Source organism: Scomber japonicus, chromosome 20 (genome assembly GCF_027409825.1).
Source record: "Scomber japonicus isolate fScoJap1 chromosome 20, fScoJap1.pri, whole genome shotgun sequence".
Lineage (NCBI taxonomy): Eukaryota > Metazoa > Chordata > Actinopteri > Scombriformes > Scombridae > Scomber > Scomber japonicus.
Window position 1 is genome coordinate 9,451,740 of NC_070597.1, and position 15,777 is coordinate 9,467,516.

The window sequence follows — 15,777 nt, forward strand, 5'->3', positions numbered from 1 at the left end:
TGTCCCCTCTTCTTGTTCCCCTTTTATTTCTTTTCTTTTCCTTTCCTTTCCTACCCTGTCCTTTTCTTTTCCTTTTCTTATCAGCCTTTCTTGTCACTTCCTTTCTTTTCTTTTCCTTCTCCTTTTCATCCCTTTTCTTTCTTTTCATTTCTTACCCTCTCCTCGTCAACCCCCCCTCCCTGCCTTTCATGTTCCCTCCTATTTTCTCATTTCCTTTGGTATATTTTACTTAATTTCTTAACACCTTTTGTTTTCTCCATTTCCTTTCTCCTTTCTTTTCATTTACTTTCCTTTTTTCCTTGAACTCTACACTTGTCTTTCCTTTGTCTTTCATGTCCTGTCTCTCATGTCCCTCTCCTCTTTTGCTCTTCCCTTTCTGAGTCTTACTTTTCCTTTTCTCATTAGCCTTTTTTGTCAGTGCCTTTCTTCTCATCTCTTTCCTTTCTTTTCTTATCCTCTCCTCTTTTCTCCTTTCTTTCTTAACTGCTGCTCTTCTCATTTCCCCCTTTCCTTTTCTTTTTTCCTCACACTTCTTTTCTTTCTCATTTCTTTCATTTCCCTTCTATCCTAGCTTGCCTTTTCATTTCCTTTCTTGTCTCCTCCTCTCCTCTCCTCTCTTCTTTCCTTTCTTTTCTTATCCTCTCCTATTCCCTGCTATACTTTCACTCCTTCCATTAACTTCTCTTTTCTCATTTCCTTTCCTTTCTTTGTCAACCCCTTGTTTTTCTCCTTCAATATTTCCTCTTTCTCTCATCTCCACTTGTTTCTTCTCCCCATCTTTTATCTTTCTCTGCCCTCTATGTTTCCCCTTCTTCTCATCTCTCTTCTTCTCCTAGTCTCTCCATTTCTCTTCTCCTATTTTCCTCCCGTTTTTCCTCTCCTCTGATTACATCCAAACCAGTCAGTCTGGTTTGATCTCTGCCAGATGGTGATCTCTCTCCCTGAGCGCTGACAGGTATGATGGGCTTCCCATCCTCCGCTCGGCACCTGATGACCCTGGGAGCGAGTGTGTTCTCTCCCCTGTAAATGAAGGAGCTCAAATATATGGAGATCGGAAACTAGGCAAGCGAGTTCAGGTGAAGACATGGGAACAAAAGTAAAGTCAATTAGAGAGTGTGCATGTGTGTGTGTGTGAGAGAGAGATCAAAGCTTAACCAGCATTGACGAAATTACCTCAGTCAATATCTCTTTTCTGTGAGACAGAGGTAATTGATGTTTACTACAAGTTGTGTGTATTTGTTTTCACATATCAGTGTCTGTCTTTTTTCAGTGTTTATCTTTTTGTCTCTGTTTTGGCATCTCATTCAAACTAAGGCAGACAATATCACTGCCTGAAAATACACTCACAGCTCCCTTTTTTACTTAAATGAGACAGACACAGACAGAGACCACAAAAAATAAATGGCTGTTGTGCACAAAAGTGAATCCTGAGTTAAGCTGCTGCATCTTTCACTGAGAGACTTTGTTTGCCAGTTAAATACGTGCACATCTCTGGTAGTTTTTTTGTAACATGAACACTGTCTGTTACCTGGCGATTAGCATGATGAAAGATAATATTATACCACAGTGATAATTTTCCAGATGCTCCAGAGTTTTAAATTTCTTCCTCACGGGGGCGGCTGTCCACTAATCAGAAGATTGGCGATTCGATCCCCGGCTTCTTCAGTACGCATATTGAAGTGTTGAGCAAGATACTGAACCCCATATTGCTCCTGATGACTGCGCTACATTGTGTGATTTAGTGTGTGAATATGCATTACATTAGATCCTGAAGAGCAGGTTGACACCTTGGATGGCAGCTTCTGCCAACAGCACATGAATGTGTAAATGGGTGAATGTTGACATGTAGTGTAAAGTGCGTTGAGTGGTCAGAAGACTAGAAAGACACTATATAAGTGCAGCCAATTTACCATTCCTTACAGTCTTCTTAAAATTGCTCTTTGCTGTTTTGATGCCTGATAAGCCTTCATCATCTCACCAGTTCCTGAGACAACACACCCCACTAACACCACTAGTCCCATTCATTTTTCATCACAGTGCTATTGTTGGTATATGCCCTGTATACTTTTTTACATTCAGATACGGTCTCTATAGTGGATACAATTTAAAAGACGCTAAGTAGACAACTTTCTGTTGCATCTATAACATCTGTGTGCTCATTGTAAAAGCCATAATAGCAGATCACAATACACAAGACCGGTGTTGTCATTGGCTCTTTCTTATTTTATTTATTTTGTCACACAGCTTCGCTATCATGAAATAGTGATTTGATTGGTGTCACACTGCAGTAAAACAGGAGCTGCTGTTTGCCTGTAGTCAGTTTTGCATTCATGAGCTCTGCTTACAGATCGCAAAGAGTGGCACATTTCATAAATGATTCTCGTCTACAAAATGCAGATTAATTTGCAAGTCCTACAGAGTCCTCATCCATGGGTCACAAGTACTGTAAGACTTTCGTTTTTATTAATGAAATAATATGTCAAAATGAGTAAGAGAAAATGATGTAATCTAGCCAATCCGTGTGTATTTCTTGAATTAGGTGAAATAGGCACTGTATCTTGTTTGGTAGACATTTGTGGAAGAAGAGCTCTAACCATCTTCCTATTGTTTAAGCATTTCGGTAAAGACTTTACAAAAACAACCTAAAAAGGCTAGTGTGGAGCTTTTTTCAGATTTAACTGACTGAGGCCTCAGTTTAAATGACTTGATTTTGTAGGTGGACAAGTGTGTTTGTGTGACTGAAGGTGAGAAAGAGAGAAAAAGAGAGAGAGATGTTCAGTGAGTCAGTATCACATGCCTGAAACTCACTCTAGAGAAATTGGTCTTGTCTCTAAAAGCAGGGGTATCACACACACACACACACACACACACAGTAGAAAATTCTATCACCGTTGTCAGAGGTGGTTTGTGCTGACTCAGATAAGGTGCACCCATCTTATCGTCTCCCTTAAAGCGCAAACTTGTCCACATTCATCTGCTCTACTCAGCTCTGATCGCTCTTTCTCACACACATGAGACACACACATTTTTGCGTAAGGCATGACCTTCCTCAAGCTTTACTCATCACCTCTGCTCATCTCTGATATCACTTGACATCAATTTCAAAATCAATATATAAGGACAACACAAGTGGAAATCTATAGGAGGAAATGAAAAGGGGAAACTTTGAGACGGGTTGAATGTGAGAGGCATCGTTTCATATTTGCAAAACACTTTCAGGGCTTTCAAGTAAAAGCATTAGGGAAGCTGCAGGGTGAGAGATTCTGCAAGTGAAAGGTCACACAAGTACAATTTCTGCAGCAGTGAGTTTTGTCCTTACCCTTTGAATTGTCCTTGCTCAGTGGTTTGACCCCCATGCTGAACTATATGCACTCTGGAGCAACACATGGTAGGAAGTTTTTTTTTTCTCCTACTGGTTGTATTTAAAGATTTTGACAAGCTAGAAGAGAAGCATGTCAAATGCATTGCATAACAGAAAATCAATGTCAAACCTGGAGGCGAAAAGTTGTTTCTGAAATGTTTGGGTTGACATTAGGCCTGTCTGGCAGCCCGGTGAGACAGAGGAGTCTGTTTCAAGAGCCGCTATTTTCACTTCACGTGCAAAACAATCACACAAATTTCCCCTGCCATTTATTGACTGATGCCTTAAAAACTATTTCTATTAAGAATACAGATGAGTGCGAGAGAGAGAGAGAGTGTTTGTGTGTGTGTCAATGTGTGAGTGTGCGTGTGTGTGTATGTGTGTGTGTGTGTCTGTGTGTGTGCACTCTAACAGAGCATGTCCACCATTCCTGATGAAGGTCGTGCTGTCCCTGTACCCACTGGGTTGGAATCATCATTCCAAATGTCTAATAGTCGTTGCTTCCTAGCTGATTTCCTCTGGGGTACAAACGGAAATGGACTTAACTCAACTCAGAATATTTGAGTTTTTTTTCTTCTTCTCTTTTGCTGGTCTGACGGTGCTCTTTGCGGAGCTCCTTCAACCAAAGTCAGATAGCTATCACACATCCAAAGAGGTGTTAAAAGGGGTCGATGTTTGTAGCCGTCCATGTCTGTTGGTCCAACACTTTGGTCCATACTCAAATATCTCAACAGCTGATTTCTAGGAAATTATGCACAGACGTTCATGGTACCCAGAGGATGAATCTTGCTGACTTATTCTCTAGTGTCACCAGAAGATTGACATTTTCAGCTTTTAGTTAAATGTCTATAGAACTGCTAATCAATTGCCATGAAATTTAGTATAAATATCTATAAATATCTATCTATTAGCTTAAGTACAACCTCAGAGCTAGTAGCATGGCTGTACTCTTATGATTGCCTCTCAAAATATTATTGTCAAGGTTAAAGGAAAACAAGGTTGACTTTTTATTACAATAGAAGTTGCCGTACCTTACAGTGAATACCCACTGATAATGGCGCAACATGTCGGGAATGGGTGACAACATTCATTTTCAAGCACTTCACTTCGTCTGCATTGTTTAATGCAAAAAATGCAAAAAATGGACTGACCAGCGATGCAAAGAACAGGAGGGGTTTAAGGCTGAAAATTTTGAACTTTAAGCAAATGGAAGTGATGCAGTGAAACTGACTTAATAGTAGACCAGGAAGCTATAGGAAAATGTCCATGGTGGAGAGAATAATTGTCCTTCCCTACACAATTACAAAGCCAAAAGAGATGTAGCTTGACATAAGGTAGCACAAATTGGCCAAGAAAACAGTACGCTGTTTATTTATACAGTAGCTTCTATGAAGTGATAAAACTAATTGATGTTAATATCTCCATGTCTTTGCTAGCTAGTGTCAACAGACCAAGAGCAAGAAGTGGCAAAGGCGATGTTGCGCAATTTGTTCACTTTTTGGGACTTCGCTGACAGGAGTTTGGTGACGGAAAGTGTAAATATACTGTAGGTCAATACTGTCATTCAGCAGGTTAAGGCATTGTTTAACAATAGATAGATTTGGTGATGGTAAATAAGGAAATGTGAGTGTTGTGTATCCATGATAGGACATGAATTCTGGTTTCCTGTATTAAAAGTCAGTCAAGCTACGTAGCCACCATGCTGATTACCTTTACTTTCCACCTCACTACATGCTGTAAAGGGCACACTTCTTCCTGCACTGACATCTTAATATTAGCATTGGTTGTACATCATGGGCCGTTGAATCCTCCAATATGGATAATTTCATGGGATACTGGGCTGCAAGAATTTCCCATAAAATCTTTTATAGTTAGCAAAGCAAACTCTTTCTTATAGATGCCGGTTTCTGCTTTGTACATTTCCATGCAAGAATTTGAGTTTTTACAGGAAGTTTTCCCGTAACAAAACTCTCATCATAGACTACCTGTTGTTCAGTGTGTTGACCTCCAAAAATATTTAGTCTCTAAAATATGTGCTCCGAAATGTGTGGGGTGTCCAGTCATTGCACAGTGGGGCTCAACAATCTTAAGGTGTGTTCACAGCTTTACCTAGACTGACTTAGTGTGAGTTCACAGGAAAAGCAAAAACTGTGATAAGACATCAAAAAATGGCAACAGTGCTCCTAACCTTAGAATGATCCCATAAGAGCAATAACACTTAAAAAGAAACAGAATTAAAGTTTCTGAGCGAGGAAAGAAGAAAGCCTGCAATCTCCACTGTTATGATTTTCCCATCTCTAACAGAGAATCCATCACAGGCTATGTTAAAAAAAGGTCAACAACTCTGAAAACCACCAGTCTCCATTAATAACATCCTAACTAATATCTTTCTCCCTTCTCTTCTCATTTGGCGGATCCTCCTCCAGGATAGCAGAGGGCTGAACTTCATTTTAGCAGAGCAGGAGAAGACTCGGAGAGGGGTAAAGATCTGGCTGATAATAAGGCTGCTCTTGGCTACTGGGTCAGGAGGGTGGGACTGGTTAATTAGAGGGCTATGGTTTTGGCTTCTGTAGCCTGCAGTGTTTGTGTGTGTCTGTGTGTGAGTGTGTATGTGTCTTATTGGCAGACCAAAGGATGTCTGTTCGCTCTGTGTGATGATATGATGTGTGCGCGACCTGGTTCTTTAGCTTTGCCATCGGCTGCTCATCGTGGGGTTTTGTTAATTTGCTGAAGTAATCGTTGCCAAAACACCCCGTGAGCTATCACCTTGGAAGGACAAGAGGAAAGGCGACAGTGTGTGCATTATAGTGTCATTCACACGACGTCAGCAGCGTGACACCCACTAATCACGGTTGCGGCTTTAATCTGATGACCTGCAGTTTCTTCTCACACAGGAATCAAGATCTTAAGGAGAGGTGATTTATTTTTCAGATGAGATGGAGGTGAGCACAGAGGAGTTGTTGTTCCTTGGTGTTTCTAGGTGCGGCTGCTCTGGCTGATGATATATAGGCTCTGCACACACAGCCGGATGGAAACCCAGACCTGGATGTGCTACACCGAAATTGCTCCCCAAAAACTCATTGAGAAACTGGTGCGCCGCAGGATTGGAGCCTCTGGCCTAATAGAGATCGGTGACAGTTTGGAAGGGATGAAAAATCAGGCTGATCAATATGAAGCTCAGGAAAATGCCACATGAGGTGCAGAGCAAGACGAAGCACCATCATTCTTCTGTAATTTAAATTTTTGACTTAAAAAATGGAACAGCAGCCTGATTTATTTTAAAAGTTAATTACATAAAGCAAAGACTGAAAGCACACCAGGAGAATGAAAAATGTATTAATGTAGTTTGCCTAAAAAATTGGTCTTTGATTTGTTAATTAAGATATAATCAGTCTCATTAAGTCACTTTTAAATTCTTGTTGAAATTTCCTTGACAATTCTCAATTTAACACCCAGAAGTGCTAATTTAGTGTTATTGTCCCAACTATTTTGGAAAGTGGAAAGAAAATTTCATATTTTAAGGGCAAAGAGAAAAACACTTCTTGTTCTGGTTATGTGACTTCCTTCTTTCCTTGGAAAACAGATTTGAATCTGAGGCTCGGTCCAGATCTGGGCTTCCTGAATGGCCGAGCTCATTCCCTTCCTAGAGATGGGAGTGATTGTGGGAAGTGAGCCTGAAGATTGCTGAAGTAATTAACGTTCCTGCTGGCTGGCAGATCCAATCGGCTTGTCGCGGATACGAGAAGAGCCGCTGCACAGACCAACACACACACACACAGAAACGCACACAACAGATTCTCAAATTCAAAGTTTAATTGCGTATTGTCACACACTAAAATGTGTCCTCATATGCACAGACAGCTGTCACACTCAGAATGCTGTACCGCTTTGATGATTTAGTTAATGTGATAGTGCAAGTCAAAACAACCAGAGCGGCTGTCATTTACGTCAAATGTCTGCATGTATGTCCATGAAATAGTAATGATGTTGTTTTTTTTGCTGCTCGTGTATCATCCTTTCAATAAAGCTATCACTGCAAAATTGCACATTTTCAGGCAGGAAATGAAGATGCGTATGATCTTTTCAGGCACATCTGGGGGGATTTTTCCCTCAATATTCTCCTGGTTGTCCTCTGTCCTTTATCTCTCTCTCTTTGTTACACACACATAAACACACACACACACACACACACACAAAGAGAAATAAATCTATCCCTCTTTCTGCTCTCCTGCTCACTTCCCACCTGTTCACATATCACCTGTCCTAATATCTCTCTCCTTTATGCCGCTCTTCCCCTTTTACTCTCCTATCGCTCCTCTTTTCCTACACCTCCCTGCCCTCACTCTCTCTTTCCCCCTTAAAACGACCTCATCTCCTTTCCTCCGCCTATCATGTAAATTATTCTATCTCTCCTCCTCTGACAATTCCCAGCCATCTCCTTAGCCATCTCTAGCTTTGCTCAAACCTTCTCCTCACAAATACCCTCCACCATTGTCCCAAATATTTCTCTGCTTCTCTTCATTTCCTTCCACATTTTTTTTATCTCCTTATCTCCTCTGATCCCTCTCTTTTTCCTCCTTCTCACCTATCATGGAGGGCAGGCCAGCCTTTTGTCTCAAGGTGACTCAGAGCATCTGGAGTTGTTGCCACGATACGTGAGGCAATTTATTCACAGGCGGGAGGTGTGAGGAGTCCGGACTCCGGCCCTCTTGTGACTCCAGCCGTTGTGGCTGACGACCCTGTGAAGGTTGCTACTTGTTGTTTGTATACATATAAACAGCATCTGCGCACTTAAGAATCCATCGGGTTCGAGTTTGTTCTTCTTGACGCTAATTGTATTTAAAAAGGAGTTCAAAAACAAGCAGATGCATACCTTGGATTAAAGAGTTGAATGTCCCTAGTGGGAAATTATGAAGTGACGTGTGTCAGTGTGTGTGAATAAATGAATAATGTTTTAGCTTCAGGGGTGGTCCTTATAGACTCCTGTGTCCTCCTGATATGAATATTAAATTCCCATGCTGGTAAAGCCAGCTAATTGTTCTTCATCACTGCATTTTCTGTCCCTCCCCCTTCATCTTTGTCTGAGTTCGAAGTGTTATATTACAGGTTAGTGAAGTTAGAGGTATGTAAGAGGAAGATTATTTGAATATGCACATGTTCATATGAGTGTATTAGTGTGAGAATTGCTGTTAATGTGTGTGATGCCTGCAGCTTGTCCCAGGTGCTCCATTGTTGTTTTCATATGCATGACTCGCATCCTTCATCATTTGGCAAGACAGGCCCTTCATCAATCCTGATGCAACCACTATACAAACACAGCCAAGACACACACACACACACACACACACACACACACACACACACACACACACACACACACACACACTGTGATGAGTCCAGGCATTTGGTGACTGGAGTGACGAGTCAGATGTGACTGCAGTGAATACTAATGGGTAATTTAAAAATTACCAGCTGTGTGCTGGTAATTTTCTGGGATGGCGCCAAAGTTGTCTTTGTACATGAAAAGTTACTACTTTAAATTTACATTAAAAAAGTATTCAAACACTAAGAATTGTAGCAATCCTTTGGTCATCTGAGTCATGTCTATTGACTGTAATTACATCCAACAATCTTAACAGATTAAGTTTTAACATTTGTTTTCTTAAAGAGTTATCCTAGTAGATGTTATTGTTCTCTTGTAAGAGTAATTTAAATTCCAAAAATCTGGGTCAAGCTTCATTGCTTAATATTTAATTAACAAACTAATTAACTACTGTGACTACATGGTAATGAACCACATGGATTCTTTACTCTTTTCTGAGCTAAATCCTCAAGAGAGTAACACTGTTTCCAAAGTTCAACAAATAATTAAAATTTTAAAAAATATATTGTTGTGGCATCCTCATGTTAGAATGTATGATTAAATGTGAACTTTGAGTGTAAGAGTGTAGTTAATTTGGAAAATAATTTGTTTGACTTTAACCTCACTTTCATTTACTTTTGTGACTTTGAGTTTATCAATTTTTAATTGTACTTTACTATAAATAGTAAGTTTCAAAACATTCACAGCAGTTTTATGTGAGCTCTGTTCAATTTGTTCTTCAACACAAGAAACAGAAAATATCAATAATGATGACCCAAATAAATAAAAATAGCAACAGTAGACAGCTCCTCTGTATTATACTTTCCTTCCTTCCATCCATACTATCAGATACTTCTACAAAAAAGGTAAAAATCCACCTGCAGTGTATCTGCATAAATCCAGGTTTTATGTTAGATCAACAAGCATGTCTTAATTACATAATTACTCTGGCATGCTGAGCACCTTCTGCTCTTCAGGGATGAAAAGAAGTCCAATTACCTTGAACTCTAAAAATATGAGATCAGAAACTGAGCAGAGGATTAAATCAATATTATGGTCGAATCTAAGGCAGTGCTCCAGTAACAAAGCAGAGAGTAATGGAAAAATCAAAGCGCTCAATGTTTGGACCCACCAACATTACTCATCTGGCCTTCTGAATGGAGGCTTATCTTGTCATGACAACGGCATAGAGAAAGAGTAATTGCCATGGCAACAGGTCACCTTTAGTTGAAGTGGCTTATCTTAACCTAAATTTGGTCCAGACGAGCGCTGTTGGAAATTATAAGCCTGTTACATGACTAACACAAAATCAGGTTCACCAGACAGTCGCTTGGGTTTATTCTCTAAGAGGAGCTTGTTAAAGTACGCCTGTAAATGGCTTCAATTTGCAACAAAAACAAAACAAAAACAAAAAGCATATTAAATTAAAAACGTCTTGTTGGACTTAGGTTGTGGCTCCAAAGTCTGGAGATGTTATATCTGCCTATGAAAATATGTTAAAGGTGGGTGCTTTGACTTTGAAATTTTCTAATGGATGCCCTCCAAACATTATGCCAAGACCCATATCAGACAACAGGTTACACCACCTATGATGCTTGGGCAAGGTTTTATGAGTTTTTTCAAAAATGCCAACAGTAATTACGGGGTGTTATAGAGCTGAGGTACCACTACCATGCCGAATAGTGATATCAAATCAAAATCCTTATTGATTACTTACTGATTCAAACTTGGGTGCAAGGTTTCATGAATTTTTGTGCATCCATAAGGCCTCAAACATATACGTAAAGTGAAATTTGACGCACAAATGGCTGATGAAAAATGGCTGATTTGAATTTTTTCACCAGTTCTGACTTGTGTGCCAATTTTTGTGAGTTTTCAAGCATCCCAAGTGCCTCAAAAATACAATGGCACACTAGAATAATAATCTCTACAAGAACAGTAGGTTCCATTGGGGCCTGGTACTTTTATGCTAAGGCCCTAAAAAACGTCAGTGCTGTTTGGTGCGATCTCTTTTCTGCGGTGAATTTGTGTCAGTCACCAGCTGACATGTGACCCAAACACCAGAAGGATATTCCTCCAGGATGCTGCAACAGATGACTGACCTCTATATGACAACATGAGAGATGAAGGCTTTGATCAGCAACCAGATCGTCTTCTTCATCTCCTGCACCGCCTTTTCCCTTACCAACTCTCATCTTTCCATCCTCTGTTTCCACCTTAAAGGAATTAAAATTTTGGTGTATAATATTAACTTTTGTGCTGAGAGTTAGATGATAAGGTTGATACCACTCCCCATCTCCTGCACCACCCTTTTCTCTATTTCTTTATGAGAAATAGTTAAAAATGTTTGGAAATGTTATTTGCTGGTAAACATGAAGCAACAGCTAGCTGTCGGTTAGCTTAACTAATCATAAAGACTCGGAACAGAAGAAACAGCTAACAAAAACCAACTACTAGCAACTTGAAAGATGAGCTAAGTCATATTATATCTTGCTTGTTTCATCAGTGCAGCAACAAATATCATGTTTTCTGTCTCCAGAGAGTAGAAAGCTTCAGTAGCTTGTTGTGCTCACAACCACTGGACTACTAAAGGTCTTAGTGGTACGTCGTGTAACAAGCTAGCAAAGCTCTCATCTGCTTATTCCTGCACCTGATCAGTGGCATCTACCTTCGACAAAACTAGCCTCTGGAGACTAAAAAGGAGGTGTTTCTAAAGACACTACCAATGCTGTGGACATATTTTTAATAGCTTTTGGACATCAATGGAGGCGTATGGCACAGAGAAATGATGTAAAAAGATGAGAAAAAATATGTGGCCCAGGCTTTGGGTAGACACACGATAACTTTAGGTAGGATTAGTTCATTGGTCTTTTGGCTCTGCACAAGCCATGAGATTTGCTGACAATAATAAAAATACAGAAAATCGCCATATCTTTCAAACAACTTAAACATTTTAAAATATAACGTGTCAATTAGCAAACTTCAGAGGTGCTGGTAGGTAGATTTTACCTTGTTATCCTGCCTAGAGTAGCTACTGTATGCTGGGCTAAACTGAGCAGCTGGTTGTCGCTTCTTACTTACCACTCAAGTATCAAACTTCTCATCTAACTCTCAGCAACAAAGTAAGTTAGCGAATTTCCCAAAAATGTTCAAGAGCAGCATTTCTCCGTAACTATTTCCCCTCTTCAATGCAAGCATGAACAGAAACGTAAAGACTCTTTAAAAAACAGGCACACATACATGTTCATCCAAAAAGGCTCTTTAATTGGTCTAAGTGATTAATTACAGGGTGAGGGAGCCAGGTAATATAGATACTAGAATAGCTTTCAATTACCTCATTTAAATTTGATCATTAAACAGTTAGAGGGGATGGGGGGAAAAAAGAGGGAAGATGAGGGAATATAAAAGAGTGGAAAAGAGAAAGTGATGAAAATCTTAATATAGGCCAACTGAAAGTTGATACAGTAATAAATATTCCAGTAAATCAGCAACAGCATTACAAAAAAGAAAAACTCAGAATGTGCCAGAAATGTGATTAGAAAATTTTAAGAGTGACTATAAATTCCTATCATATGTAGAATACATGAATATGACACTCAAATAACACATTTTCTCTATATCGATATAGTATGTAGAATACAGAATCTATTTATTGTGAGGCCCTGCGTGATGTTGTGCTGTACTGTAGCCTCACAATGAGACCCAGTGAGGAACAAGAGTCCATGGTTTAAGACACCTAGTGCTGGTCAATGCTGTCCAAATATGTTCATCATTTTGCAGATTGTGTTCATATGGACTGCTTTCACAAAGTCTCTCCTTCCTCTGATTCATCACTAAATGAAGACGTGGAGGGTTTATCTCCAAAACATTATAAATCTTTAAAGAAGTTACCTGAAATTCATTAACAGATGTTTCAAAATGATTATTTCATCCTAGAAAACTTTTGTTATTCTGCATCTGGTGTTAAAATGTTTTAAAATTGAACGTCTCATTTTGGAATTAAACTCTGCACGTGAACATTGCAGCTGAATCTTCATGAATCATGCTACAGTGGCTGCTTGTTTTTTGGTGGCTGTATTTGAAGAGACTATCATATATTCCTCCACTATTTCTTCTCAGCTGTAAACAGTTCATCTACTCAACGACACCCACGACTTAATCCCACCCATCCACAATCAAATATACACAACACACACACAGCATGAAAACTCTGGTTCTAGTTTAACCATGCGCCAACATCGTGGACTGTTGTAAATCTTAGTGCACATGAAAGCACAGAAAACACACAAGCGTTGTCGTGGGAAAGCAGCAAGTGAATAAAACCTGCAAACTCTGGCTTTCAACAGCTTTCTCAAGAATAAATTGGTAACAGTGCAGTCTTATTAACTTACTGTAGTGTACATCAAATCAGTCCTAAAACATCTGTAAAATTTGCAGATCCACACTACTATTCTTTACCACACAAAGTCACATAGAAAATCGACAATTACTTCAAGTCATAACTTCTCCCTCTTACCCAACCCCCTCCACAGTGGTCATCTTTAAGAGTCCTGTCCTCTATAAGTCCATCCTGTGAGGTCCTTTTGGTTTCCCGTCACACCTCAGACTGCAGACTCGACACCCGTCTCCAGGGACGAAGCACACAAGGGCTTCCTGCAGGCTGGGCTACTAATCCCTGACCTGCCTGGGCCTCTAATCCAGTCTGGGACCCCTGATAGACCCCGTAGGCCCCATACACACTGTCCTGGTATAGCAGGGCCCGTTGGCCCCCACATCGCCCACCACCACAAGCCAGCAGCTGGCACACTGGGCTGGGGCTCGGGTGGCTGCTGGAGGCCTGGCTGTGGTGCTGCAGGTCCAGGGGGCCATGGTAAAGGGGTAGTCCAGGGTAAGAGTTCAGGTAGTGGGCGTACTGTCTGCTCAGTAAGCTGGTGGCTCTCCGTACCATCCCTCGCCCTAACCCAACCCCATGCCCCACCGCTTCTCCATACGTGGGGAGGTGGGTGGAGTGGGAGTACCGCAGCTTCTGGCCCTTACGCCCATTGGGCCTCCTCTGGTCCTCTCGTATGTGGAGGTAGGCCTGGTTCCGTGGGAGGCACAGGTTGTTTCGGAGGTGGGCAGGGTTGTAGGCCTTTGAAGATGTAGCCGGTGTAATATTGCATGGGAACAGGTCTGGAAGGGTTGAAGGTGATTGGCTGGAAAGGGATGACTGGGATTCGTCAAGCTGGCGGACCTGCTCATTGCCCCAAGTGGCTTTAAGGAAAGAGGGGCGGCGGTGCCTGCGTCTTCCTCTCAGCATTAGGTCCTCTGGGGGCCAGGAGCTGTAGTTCTCTACACGAGGACACATCAGCTCCCCTGGGTAGATGCTTTCATCACTGGGGGCAGAGATGTGGTTGTCATGGAGGTGGTTTGCTTTGAGCTCACTCAGGCAGATGGTATTTTTGTCATCTTTCTCCTCTCTGTGTTTTCTCCTCTCCAAATCGCCGTCCTCACACTGGAAACTCTTGGACCTCCTTTTCCGTCGAGAAAAGCCTGTTTGGATGTGCTGATTTTGGGGCGAGGAGATTGGGTGAGAGGCGTAGATGTCAGGTAGTTGGAGGTCCGTGTAAGGGATGAACGGTGAGTGAGGATGAGTATCTACATAGAGTCTCCCAGTGGTCTGGTAGTGGTGCGGGTGCTGATGTGGGAGCGGCTCACCAACTGCCAGGTGTGGGGTGCTGAGGCTGGACACAGGAAGTGGCCGGTCATACAGACAGGAAGAAGAGCGAGTTGGGAGGGTGTAGCGCAGTGGCGTGGGCCTGGTCACACCCCTCTGCTGCGTCAAAGAGGTAACAGCAGCAATAGGTGGGGTGAGGGAGCGCTGGGGGAGGGAGGAGTGATTCTCCATGACATAAGCAAATCCTCCAGGTACGGCCTCAGTGGCAAGTTGAGGAACACGGACAGGCAAGCTGCCGCCATGCCGACTCAAACTTTCGATGGTCTTGGTGGCATTGTCCAGAGAGCACTCTACATTGGCAGTGGAAACCAGGTCTTTGGCTGTGCGAAGCATCTTCAACATGTTTGCTTGAGCGTAGTTTGAGGTTAGATCAGGTTTGGCCAAGCCAGATGAACGTCCAGGATCCTCCATTCCATTGAAACAACTGTAAATACCCTGAGAAACAGAGTGAACAGAAAATAAGAGTGGATAAGAAAAACAGAGGGAAAAGAGAAGTAGGGCATAAATAAACTAATCATTTGTAATGAAATCAATATGTAGCCACAAACTGTTTAACCTTGAGTCAACCTAGTGGTCTTGTGGGGCCAATTTCACAGACAAGATTTTAACCAATTTGTGCATCTGAAAGTGACAATCCATTTCCTGACTAATAAAAACACCATGGGCAGTAAAATAAAAAACGATTTTCATTAATATCTCATTTCATCACTGAGGCAAGACTTAGTCACAAATTCATTATGCATTCTCCCGGGACTCAAAGAAAAACTGTTTAAGCTGAGAGGATTGCCCCAATAAACACACACGGACTCACACGCCCAAAAGTCCCCTGCAGATCCAACCGTCTCTAACTGCATGGACAAACACCGAGCCAAATCCCATGACTGCTCTCTGCTTACAGTTGGCTGAGAGATCCTGAAAGAGCCAAATTTAATTTGGCCCTTGGGTCCGCCACATACGGATTAATGATCAGATAGTCATTTAGCCGTTAATCTGATAAAGCCCAGATCCAGGCACAATGGTGTAATTACACAGCAAAGGAACACAGAGGCTGGAGTCCATAGACATTTCCCTGGCCATAACTTCAGCCAGAGCTTTTCACATCAATAGCCACACTTCCAAACAAACATCAACAAACTCTGTACTGATTTGGGATTCATTGCAAATGAGCATTAAACAATCAAAGTTAAATGCTGAGTAAACTTCAGCATCTCTACCCTGCCTCTCATCCTTGATAAGACTACTGTGCCATTTTAGCTAATATTTTAACAAGGCCTTCCTCTGCAAATATCCATTTACTCTGATTTATCATTACATGAAAACCGCTTCATGTAAAACAGC

General features: G+C 41.4%; 1 protein-coding gene across 1 annotated transcript in view; it reads right to left on the minus strand.

The window, feature by feature from the left end:
- Window positions 1-13,317: 13,317 nt before the first annotated feature.
- LOC128381209 (glutamate receptor ionotropic, NMDA 2C-like) overlaps window positions 13,318-15,777 on the minus strand; it is a 48,551-nt gene continuing 46,091 nt past the window's right edge. The window contains exon 15 of the mRNA XM_053341158.1: window positions 13,318-14,874. Within this exon, the coding sequence (XP_053197133.1) occupies window positions 13,318-14,874 (1,557 nt within the window). The remainder of the gene's footprint in view (window positions 14,875-15,777) is intronic.